The sequence below is a fragment of the Podarcis erhardii genome (genome assembly GCF_964252035.2).
Source record: "Podarcis erhardii genome assembly, chromosome: 7".
Classification (NCBI taxonomy): Eukaryota; Metazoa; Chordata; class Lepidosauria; order Squamata; family Lacertidae; genus Podarcis; species Podarcis erhardii.
Window position 1 is genome coordinate 14,342,375 of NC_138511.1, and position 12,267 is coordinate 14,354,641.

The following is a 12,267-nucleotide window of genomic DNA, read 5'->3' on the forward strand; positions in this document are numbered from 1 at the left end:
AAAGAATATGTAAGGAAAACAATAAAAATTCACTTGGCAAAAAAAAGAAGTTAAGGACATTTAGAGAAACACTAATTTGGTGAAGGAAAAGATGTGTCTCTGTGTGTGTGTCTCTTAATTGTCTTTTTTTAAAAAAGTAAATAAATATAGTTTTGACTTTTTATTATTATTATTATTATCATCAACATTATCATCACCATCATCCTGCCTTTCCCCCAAGGTGACTTGCAGAACTTAAAAGGACATAGATAAAATGCAAAAAGCTAAAAACACATAAGAGGCAATTGTTAAAAAGTAACCCTAATGGAATTAATTAAAACAATATTTTTTTAAAAAAACTACTAAAAGACAGATAATAGACACAGCACGTGCCTCTGGAAGACTGTTGTCGAACAGTTGCAGGCTGCTTTTGTTAATTGATTTTGTATGTTTATAGACTGCTTAAAACTGTCCCTAAGCAGTTTGTAAAAAGGTTAACAAGTACGTCAATGCAAACAAACAATGAAACTCAAAAATTGCAATACTTGATGAGCCAAAAACTTAACAGCATACTTTTAACTCCATTCTTAAGATCCTTATAGGGGGGGGGGACTGGAAGTTGGGGGGGGACTGCCTTGAATATATGTTAAATGCAGAAATGCTGGTTTATAAAATGTGAGTTATTTTCAACTAATTTTTACTCAGAGTACGCCTTTTGAAATAAATGGACCTAACTTAGTCGAGTCCATTTATTTCATTAGAGTAAAACTTAGTTGAGCACCACCCAGTATAAACAAGGCAAGAATGAAGCCATGCCAATAATTTTGCCATAGAGCAGCAGTGGAAAGAATGACGCCCATTTTACAGGTGGTGAACTGAGACTGAGGACCAGCAAACCTGCCCAGGGACTCTGGGCACCCTACTGCCAGGGCGGACAACCTGCTGGCCTAAGGCTCCCATCATCCCTTGCTGGCTGGAGCTGATTGGAATCCAAACTACACCAAATTAGCTAGCCCTGCCATGAAAGTTTGTTTTGGAATGGGGTGGGGTCTGTGCTGAAGACGGAGGCTGTCTCTGGAATAAGCTATCCCTTTCTGTAAACTGCTTTTTACAGTCGAGCAGTGTATACATTTTAAGAAATAAATAAATACAGTGGTATCTCGGGTTACAGACACTTCAGGTTACAGATGCTTCAGGTTACAGACTCCACTAACCCATAAATAGTACCTCTGGTTAAGAACTTTGCTTCAGGATGAGAACAGAAATCGTTCGGCGGCAGCAAGAGGCCCCATTAGCTAAAGTGGTACTGCAGGTTAAGAATATTTTCAGGTTAAGAACGGACCTCCAGAACTAATTAAGTTCTTAACCCAAGGTACCACTGTATGGGCAACTGAAATTTGAACCTAGCCAAAATGTGGGTGCTATTCCTCTCCCTGAGTACAGGAACACACTCCAAAGGATGCTTCGGACATTCTTTGTGTGCTGATTGGCTCCTTCCCTGTTGCCATGGCGGCAGATACGCAACCTCCCATCTACATGCTCTGCAGATGGACCAATTTGGAGTGAGAATCTGAGCTACAGAGCTGGGTCCGTCCAGAGGCTGGCGATGCTGCTTTTGCTGAGTTCTGAGCTGTGGCTTCTGGGATACGTCAGTAGCGCAAGTTTACGGCTGGGAAGCGGTAAAGATCTCTCAGGCTGCAGTCTCAACTTTTGGGTCTTCTCAAGAACATTGGGAGATCCCTGTGGGATCAGGCCAAAGGCCTGTTTTAGTCCTTCCTCTGTGAGAACAGGATACAGGAATAGATGGACCACTGACATAAGAGAATTAAGAAGAGACTGCCAATGGCCCATCTGGTCTAGTATCCTGCTCTCTCAGTCATCATCCAGGTGCCTGATGGGAAACCCATAAGCAAGATTCAAGCCCCAGAGCCCCATCGCTTACTGTAGTTTCTGGCTACTCGGGGAGCCAGAAACACGTCAAGGCAGAGCATAGCCATCATGGCTCATAGCCATAATAATAATAATAATAATAATAATAATAATAATAATAATAATATATTTATTATTTATACCCTACCCATCTAGCTGGGTTTCTCCAGCCATTCTGGGCAGCTTCCAACGGAATATTAAAATACAATAACCTATTAAACATTAAAAGCTTCCCTAAACAGGGCTGCCTTCAGAGGTCTTCTAAAAATCTGGTAGTTGTTTTTCTCTTTGACATCCAGAGGGCGGGCGCCACTACTGAGAAGGCCCTCTGCCTGGTTCTCTGTAACTTGGCTTCTCACAGCGAGGGAACCGCCAGAAGGCCCTCGGCGCTGGACCTCAGTGTCCAGGCAGAATGATGGGGGTGGAGACTCTCCTTCAGGTATACTGGACCGAGGCCGTTTAGGGCTTTAAAGGTCAGCACCAACACTTTGAATTGTGCTCGGAAATGTACTGGGAGCCAGTGTACATCTTTCAAGACCGGTGTTATATGGTCTCGGCGTCCGCTCCCAGTTACCAGTCTAGCTGCTGCATTCTGGATTAGTTGTAGTTTCTGGGTCACCTTCAAAGGTAGCCCCATGTAGAGTGCATTGCCGTAGTCCAAGCGAGAGATAACTACAGCATGCACCACTCTGGTGAGACAGTTTGCAGGCAGGTAGGGTCTCAACCTGCGTACCAGTTGGAGCTGGTAAACAACTGCCCTGGACACAGAATTGACCTGCGCCTCCATGGACAGCTGTGAGTCCAGAATGACTCCCAGGCTGCGCACCTGGTCCTTCAGGGGCACAGTTACCCCATTCAGGACAAGGGAGTCCTCCACACCCGCCCTTTATAAAAAGTTTGTTATCTTGATTTCTTATTTTGGGGGTTAGTTTCGCCATTTCTGCATAATCCATAAGTTCTTGTATCCATTCTTCCTTTGCTGGGACTTCTGCTTCTTTCCACTTTGGGGCAAGTAGCATTCTTGCTGCTGTAGAAGCATGCATGAATAAATTTCTATACAATTTAGGTAATTCTGTCCCTATAGGTAAAGGTAAAGGGACTGCTGACCATTAGGTCCAGTCGTGACCGACTCTGGGGTTGCGGCACTCATCTCGCTTTATTGGCCGAGGGAGCAGCTTCTGGGTCATGTGGCCAGCATGACTAAGCCGCTTCTGGCGAACCAGAGCAGTGCATGGAAACGCCATTTACCTTCCCGCTGGAGCGGTACCTATTTATCTACTTTCACTTTGATGTGCTTTTGAACTGCTAAGTTGGCAGGAGCAGGGACCGAGCAACAGGAGCTCACCCTGTAGCAGGGATTTGAACCGCCGACCTTCTGATCAGCAAGCCCTAGGCTCTGTGGTTTACCGCACAGCGCCACCCGCAATTCCCCCAAAAAAGGGTTCTGGGTGTTTTTTTTAAATAAAAGTTATTTTGAACATCCTTTTCCATTCATTGTATACAACGTTTTATGTGTTTAATATGCCTATATGTTTTAGAGATGGTTTTTTTCTGGCTGAATGAATGAATGAAAGCCATGTAGGTTGTCTTTGTATCTTCTTATGTTCTCAGTTGTCCTCATCTTGCCGTCCACAGAGGCAGCCAACTTCCACTGGAACCCCTGGCAGCCATGGGTCTGCATGTGTGACTTACACAAGCAGGCCCGGATCCGGCACTTTGTCGTGTGGGCCATGAACATCACGCTGGACCTCAAGGCCTCTGAGTTTTGGCAAGAGAAGCCTTGCAACTTGGATGATTGCGTCACGTGCTCGGTGGTCGAATGTCCGGGCAGCGGCGAGCGGTCCGGCTTTGTCCCACAGTTCCGGGGTCTCTCATCCCCCAAGCCCCACGAGGTTGAGATTCCTCTCCCCGTCCATTTGGAATTCCCTTCCTACGACAGCCTCCCCACCATCGACGACACCGGAGAAAACGGGCAGTCATAAGACTCAGAGATGTTGACTTTAAGCAAAGGCGTCTCGTCACCTAGGACTCCCATTGAGTTGTCGGGCTCGCTTGCGGAGGGCAGCAGAGACCTGGACCGCGGCAAGGAGCCGCCCGAAAGCCAACTCGCCTAGGGCGATCCTGGACAGAGATCCAGGTGAGCCCACAGCTACAGCCCCCCATGGGCTCTGTTGGAGTCTTTGGTTGTCAATAAAGTCAGACTGAAACAAAGTAGTGTGGTTTTTTAAAAAATTAATTACAGTGGACGCTCGGGTTGCAAACGTGATCTGTGCGGAATGCACGTTCGCAACCCGTGTCTGCACACGTGCGGGTTGTGATTCGGCGCTTCTGCGCATTCACAAAGCGCAATTTAGCACTTCTGCACAGGCACGACTGCTGAAACCCAGAAATAACCCGTTCCGGTACTTCCGGGTTTCGGCAGTCTGTAACGCAAAAAAACGCAACCTGAAGAGTCTGAAACCCAAGGTATGACTGTACCGTACTTTTCCGCCTATAAGATGCCCCCATGTATAAGATGCCCCTTATTTTGGGGGACTCAAAATGGGGGGAGATGGCACAAAGTTGGGGGCATTGCCAAAAATCACCCGCACGCATCACAAAATCCGCCTCCCGTGTGTCCCATCGCCAGCAGAAGCTGCCAGTCGCCCGCCCAACTGCCGGAGCGCCAGCCAATCAACACTGCCCATTAACACAGCAACCAATAACATGCATAATAGCCTCTTATGGCCACAGCAGCAACCAATCAAACGTCCACCCTATGTGCTACCCATGTATAAGACGACCCCCACTTTTAAAGCATGCTTTTTAAAGAAAAAACATATTCATACACGGAAAAGTACGGTATTTGTTTACATTTCTAACCACCTTTGTCCTCGGGGTGAGTCACCTCCTAAACCACAGATTGCTTAGAAATTGGGGTTGTGTCCAAGGCCAGCCCTCCTCAGAACAGACCCGTTGATGTTAATGGACATGACTTAGTTCCATTCATTTCAGAGGGTCTTTGTTGTTGTTGTTTAGTCGTTTAATCGTGTCCGACTCTTCGTGACGCCATGGACCAGAGCATGCCAGGCACTCCTGTTTTCCACTGCCTCCCGCAGTTTGTTCAAACTCATGCTGCTAGCTTCAAGAACACTGTCCCACCATCTTGTCCTCTGTCATCCCCTTCTCCTTGTGCCCTCCATCAAACGGATCGGTTTGATCTTCTTGTAGTCCATGGGACTCTTAAGAGTCTCCTCCAGCACCATAATTCAAAAGCCTCAATTCTTCGGCGATCAGCCTTCTTGAAGGTCCAGCTCTCACTTCCATACATCACTACTGGGAAAACTATAGCTTTAACTATACAGACCTTTGTTGGCAAGGTGATGTCTCTGCTTTTTAAGATGCTGTCTAGGTTTGTCATTGCTTTTCTCCCAAGAAGCAGGCGTCTTTTAATTTCGTGGCTGCTGTCACCATGTGCAGTGATCATGGAGCCCAAGAAAGTAAAATCTCTCACTGCCTCCATTTCTTCCCCTTCTATTTGCCAGGAGGTGATGGGCCCAGTGGCCATGATCTTCGGTTTTTTTATGTTGAGCTTCAGACCATATTTTGTGCTCTCCTCTTTCACCCTCATTAAAAGGTTCTTTAATTCCTCCTCACTTCCTTCCGTCAAGGTTGTGTCATCTGCATATCTGTTGTTGATATTTCTTCCGGCAATCTTAATTCCAGTTTGGGATTCATCCAGCCCAGCCTTTCGCATGATGAATTCTGCATATAAGTTCAATAAGCAGGGAGACAATATATAGCCTTGTTGTACTACTTTCCCAATTTTGAACCAATCAGGGGTCTACTCTTGAGTAAAATGTAGTTGGGTACAACCACCCTAGGGCTGCAAGCAGTTCATTGGGGGTGGGGTAAGGGGCCACATATTCACCTTGGTCAATCCTCAGGGCGCCGCAGGGACAGAACTGGGAGGTATCACCCCATATTCTCACATGTGCACACACCATAGCCCCTCTTGGCTTTTGTATGCCAATTATCTGTGAAAAAGGGTATTATCCAATGCCTGCCCTATCCAGGGCAGACCCATTGAAATTCCTGTGCATGTCTAACCTAGGTAAAGGTAAAGGGACCCCTGACCGTTAGGTCCAGTCGTGGCCGACTCTGGGGTTGCGGCGCTTATCTCGCTTTACTGGCTGAGGAAGCCGGCGTACAGCTTCCAGGTCATGTGGCCAGCATGACTAAGCCGCTTCTGGCGAACCAGAGCAGTGCCAGAAACGCCGTTTACCTTCCCGCCAGAGCGGTACCTATTTATCTACTTGCACTTGATGTGCTTTCAAATTGCTAGGTTGGCAGAAGCTGGGACCGAGCAAAGGGAGCTCACCCCGTCACAGGGATTCAAACTGCCGATCTTCCGATCTGCAAGCCCTAGGCTCTGTGGTTTAGACCACAGCTCCACCCGCGTCCCTATGTCTAACCTAGGTCTGTCAATTTTGGTGCGTCTACTCCCGAGTAGGATTTAGCTAGCTACAACCTTTGGAAGGCTGGGTCAGGCTTCTGAATGGGACGTTTGCCACCCCAGGGTTAGATGCGTCAATTAAAAGTCTTTTTTAATTGACTAAAAACCACCCACAATCTCACGGGGAACTCCTTTTTTCAAAAATAAACAGAAATCTTACTTCTTTTTAATGGATGTACTTATTTAAACCGCCAGAGGGCAACCATGAGTTTAAAAGAAGCAAATGCCACCACACAGATACAGATGCTGCCTCTGATTTTTCATATATATATTTTAAAATACTTCTGAAAACACCATCAAGGCTGTTTCTCCCTCTCTCTCATGTAGGTGGGCTTGGGGTTTTTTTTTGGGGGGGGGTGTTGTTTGAATATTTATAAGAATATTTATAGATTGCACACACACACACACACACACACACACACACACACACGAGTAAAGTAATTAAAATGTTAGAACCAGATTGCATTTTGGCACTGACTGCCAAAGATGGGAATTAACAGGCAGGACTGAGGCCATTGATAAATTCCAAGTGCCAGTTTATATTGAATGAAATATTTGTTCCTTCTACACTCTGGTGCAATTGTACTGAACACAAACAGCCCACAGGCTTTTATTGATCAAATTCTTAAACGATAAATGTCTCAAGGCAGCACACAGCAGTCTATAGTCTATGTGGGGAATGCTGCCTTAACCATGTGAGTTCAGGACAGCTGCGTGGGAGTGTAGAAGCAACTCCTTTTTTGATTGGAAAGCTTTGAGAAGCATTTTGAGGAACAGGGAATGTGTGGGATGCCGCTGACCGAACTAGTAACTGATGATGCCACAAAAGCATCACCCTGACAATGGATGAATCAGAGATTTCTGTCTTTCTTTTGATAGGAACTGTGGATAAGGTCTGAACTCACTGCCCTGTGGGTTCCTTGAAAAGGGATGATTGAAAACAGAAAGGTCAGGAGATGTCAAACAAAAAGTTCGTTTTTCTACTGTTAATTCCTGGCTGCATTTCAACAAATGTTGCCAACTGAATTATTCTTAATAGTTTTTCTCTTCCCACTTCATCGCATTCTCACTTTGAATCAGAACATGGTATCCTTTAGACATGTGGGTTTTCATCTATTTATTTTACTTTTTGGTTTAAGGAATTTATACCACACTCCTCTCTCTCAAACCAGCTTACAGAAGGGAAAAAGAACAGAAAAAAACAGAAAAGAAAGTGTTATGCAAAATTTAAATTTATTTAAAATTAACTCATGAATGGTGCCCTTTATCTTATATGCCCTATCTTAGTGGAGAACTGAATTTAAGACTGGAAGAATGAGTACAGTGGTACCTCAGGTTAAGTACTTAATTCGTTTCGGAGGTCAGTACTTAACCTGAAACTATTCTTAACCTGAAGCACCACTTTAGCCCAGGGGCCTCCTGCTGCTGCTGCGCCGCCGGAGCCCGATTTTTGTTCTCATCCTGAAGCAAAGTTCTTAACCCGAGGTACTATTTCTGGGTTAGCGGAATCTGTAACCTGAAGCGTATGTAACCTGAAGCGTCTGTAACCCGAGGTACCACTGTAATTGGGAAAAACTTACACTGCCAGATTTGAAATTGACTGTCCCAGGTTCCGGTATTTTGGCATTCCTATGCTGGAACTCGTGAAGAGAGACAGAAATAATCGGACTAAATGTTGACCTTTCCTTTAGATCTTGTTTAGTTTTTTACTTGCCTTTATTCTTGTTCTCGGGATTCCTCTCCTGTTGTTTGCCATTTATGATTTGTAGGCACTTTCTGTTACAAAATTGATAAAAGCTGGGGGGGGGCGGACTCGCAGAAAATCTAGTATCTGTGCGGCCTATTATCAACCACACAAGGAAATGTGAAATCTCTCAAAAACATTAAGCAAGCGTGCCTTCGTAGAAGCCACTGTTGGGGGAAAGGCAAAAATATACATCAGCTAAAAGTTGCAAGAAATCACGCAGAGAGGAAGCCCCCACCTGAATTCTTGCTCTTTTTGTGTTTTCCTGAACATGAAACCCCATTCTCACGTCAAATCTCCAGCCGCGCCTCTGATTGGTTCTCTCTGGCCACACCTCTGATTAATTTTACTCTTCATCAGAATTGTAAAGGTAAAGGGTAAAGGGATCCCTGACCGACTCTGGGGTTGCGGCGCTCATCTCGCTTTATTGGCTGAGGGAGCCGGCGTTTGTCCACAGACAGCTTCTGGGTCATGTGGCCAGCATGACTAAGCCGCTTCTGCCGAACCAGAGCAGCACACGGAAACGCCGTTTACCTTCCCACCGGAGCGGTACCTATTTATCTACTTGCACTTTGATGTGCTTTCGAACTGCTAGGTTGGCAGGAGCAGGGACCGAGCAACGGGAGCTCACCCCGTCACAGGGATTCGAACCGCCGACCTTCTGCTTGGCAAGTCCTAGGCTCTGTGGTTTAACCCACAGCGCCACCTGCATCCCTTCATCAGAATTTGCCCTCCATGAATTCATGACTTGGCACTAAAGATGCTTAGACTTCTTTTTGTTACCCTTCCTTTGCTTGCAACCTTCAGTCGCAATTTCAAACTTTCCTTTCATTGCAATCTTCAGCGATGGATGATTCAGGGCGGATGGAAGGAAGTCCTGCACTCGGCAGTCCGTTGCCGTTAAACTGTGGAACTCGCTGCTGCAGGGGGCCAGCAACTTGGATGGCCTTGAAAGATAGGCAAAAATGTATAGAAATCAGGATAAAAATTGTTGGAAATGTAAGAAGGAGGGGAACTTCCATCATATGTGGTGGACGTGTACCAGGGTGAAAGCCTATTGGGATCTAATTTACAATGAATTTAAAAAGATCTTTAAATACAATTTCAATAAAAAAAACCAGAGGTGTTTCTGTTAGGTTTAATTGGAGATGAAATTCCAAAAAAAATGTGAATTTGTTTATGTATGCCACAACGGCCGCAAAGATACTTCTGGCTCAGAAATGGAAATTGCAGGAGCTTCCAACAGTGGAAGAATGGCGAAGAAAGATGGTGGAATATGTGGAGTTAGCAAAGCTGACAGGGAAGATCCGTAATCAGCGCGATGAACTGTTTCAAAAGGACTGGAGCGAATTTATATTATATTTGAAAGAACATTGTAAACACCTGAAAACGTTTGTAGCTTTGAGTTGAAATGTTTTGTCATGTGATTATAAGGAACTGATTTACACTTAATGAGGGGAATTTTAAAAATATATACCGTATTTTTTGCTCTATAAGACTCACTTTTTCCCTCCTAAAAAGTAAGGGGAAATGTGTGTGCGTCTTATGGAGCAAATGCAGGCTGCGCAGCTATCACAGAAGCCAGAACAGCAAGAGAGATTGCTGCTTTCACTGCGCAGCAATCCCTCTTGTTGTTCTGGCTTCTGAGATTCAGAATATTTTTTTTCTTGTTTTCCTCCTCCAAAATCTAGGTGCGTCTTGTGGTCTGGTGCATCTTATAGAATGAAAAATACGGTATATGGTTATAGAAATACTAAGTGGTTATAGAAATGCTAAGAATAAAGTATGGGAGGCAGAAAGAGGGGCGGGAGGAGGTCAATGCTCAGATAGAGCAATATTTGAGTTTATTGAATTATGTATGGAAATTGTAACTATGATAAAGTTGAAAATGCAATAAAAATTATTATAAAAAAGAAAGAAAGAAAGAGGGATTGGCAAATTCACGGAGGAGAATAAGTATCTATTGATAGTTACTAGCCGTGAAAGCTATGCTCTGCCTCCACTGTCAAAGGCAATAATACTTCTGAATTGCTGGAAACCGTAGGAGGGGAAAGTTGCTGTTGGGCTGTGGTCCTGCATACGGGTTTTCCACAGGAATCTGGTTGGCCACTGCGAAACAGAATGCTGGACTAGATGGGCAGCAGGACTCTTGTCCGGGGATGCCAACTTGAAAAAATATTCGGGGGGGGGAGGGCGCAGGTAAGCCCCACCCTGCATAATCAATCACAAGACATGGTGCACAAACACCATTTGAATGGTAATGCCCATCAACTGGGGGGGGGGTGGCTTCCTCAAATATTCTAGGGAGGGGGTTGAAGGGACCTTGGCTCCGAGGAGTTTGGTCCTATGCTCTTGTATCATCCTCTATCAGCTTTCCTTATCAAAACAACTACAGTGGTACCCTCGGGTTAAGAACTTAATTCGTTCTGGAGGTCCGTTCTTAACCTGAAACTGTGCTTAACCTGAGGTACCACTTTAGCTAATGGGGCCTCCCGCTGCCGCCGCACGATTTCTGTTCTCATCCTGAAGCAAAGTTCTTAACCTGAGGTACTATTTCTGGGTTAGCAGAGTCTGTAACCTGAAGCGTCTGTAACCTGAAGCGTCTGTAACCCAAGGTACTACTGTACTTCTTCCGCAATCCCTTATAGCCGAGTAAGATTGTCTTCCATAAACACAGTTTTAACAGTGAGTCTGTAAGCGACTGCGGAGGCCAATTCTGGATCCATACATCCACAGTGGGGACACAGGTTTCTGGGCAGGAGTTGGGTCACGGTGAGGGTTTGCTGAGTGTGCCTTCCTCTTAGTACGTTTCTCCCTTTCGTCCTGAGTTCGAGTGACTTCAAAGCCCATGACACCTTTGGTAAAGGCTGTTCTCCAACTGGAGCACTCGTGGGCCAGTGTTTCCCAGTTGTCGGTGCTTATACCTCGGGTTAAGTACTTAATTCGTTCAGGAGGTCCTTCTTAACCTGAAACTGTTTTTAACCTGAAGCACCACTTTAGCTAATGGGGCCTCCTGCTGCTGTCACGCCGCTGGAGCACGATTTCTGTTCTCATCCTGAAGCAAAGTTCTTAACCTGAGGTACTATTTCTGGGTTACCGGAGTCTGTTACCTGAAGCGTCTGTAACCTGAAGCATAGGTAACCCGAGGTACCACTGTACTACATTTTTTAGATTTCCTTTGATCACATGCACAATACTCTAACCATTAGGCGACAGTGCCTCTCCCTTCCTCTGCAAAGCATGGATCGAAATTGGCTTTTTGACGAAGGATGTAGGTAAGGCATCGATCACATTCAAGGCACCACGACGCCCCTTCATGAACAGCCATGGCTTCCCTCAAAGAATCATGGGAACTGCTGTTTGCTAAGGGTGCTGAGAGTTCATAGAATCGTAAGACTGTTGGAGTCATCTAGTCCAAACCCCTTGCAATGCAGGGATCTCAACATCCCATTTGAAACCAAACCAGACCCTGCTTAGCTTGGCAAATGGGCTAGCAGTTTTATTGCTGTGCCATTAGCAGATCCTTTATCCTGCCCCCATCCCAGAGATATAATTCCTGAAATTTCCTGAAGAACAAGGACAAAATCTGGATATACCAGCAGCTGGGAATCACATGTCTGGAGAGCGCTGCACTCATGCCCTGCTTGTGCGTTGTGGGTTCAAGCCCCGTGTTGGTCAAAAGATCCCATTCCAACTCTATAATTCTTTGATTCTAACCTCAGGCTTTTATATTCTTAAGGTAGGACCACTGGTCCCAGCAGTCGTTGTTGTTGTTGTTGTTTAGTCATTTAGTCGTGTCCGACTCTTCATGACCCCCTGGACAAGAGCACGCCAGGCACTCCTGTCTTCCCCTGCCTCCTGCAGTTTGGTCAAATTCATGCTGGTAGCTTCGACAACACTGTCCAACCATCTCGTCCTCTGTTGTCCCCTTCTCCTTGCACCCTCCATCTTTCCCAACATCAGGGTCTTTCCCAGGGAGTCTTCTCTTCTCATGAGGTGGCCAAAGTATTGGAGCCTCAGCTTCAGGATCTGTCCTTCCAGGGAGCACTCAGGGCTGATTTCCTTCAGAATGGAGAGGTTTGATCTTCTTGCAGTCCATGGGACTCTCAAGAGTCTCCTC

At 45.6% G+C, this 12,267-nt stretch overlaps 2 protein-coding genes across 4 annotated transcripts in view; one reads left to right on the plus strand and one right to left on the minus strand.

Moving 5' to 3' along the window:
- Positions 1-12,267, minus strand: part of LDLRAD2 (low density lipoprotein receptor class A domain containing 2) — a 472,593-nt gene that overhangs the window by 409,787 nt on the left and 50,539 nt on the right. The gene's annotated exons all lie outside the window — the stretch shown is intronic.
- Positions 686-4,119, plus strand: THSD8 (thrombospondin type 1 domain containing 8). Its single transcript, XM_081871439.1, has 2 exons — positions 686-1,658; positions 3,544-4,119. Exons 1-2 carry the CDS (start codon positions 1,586-1,588, stop codon positions 3,888-3,890), a joined length of 420 nt encoding a protein of 139 aa, XP_081727565.1. The 5' UTR covers positions 686-1,585; the 3' UTR covers positions 3,891-4,119.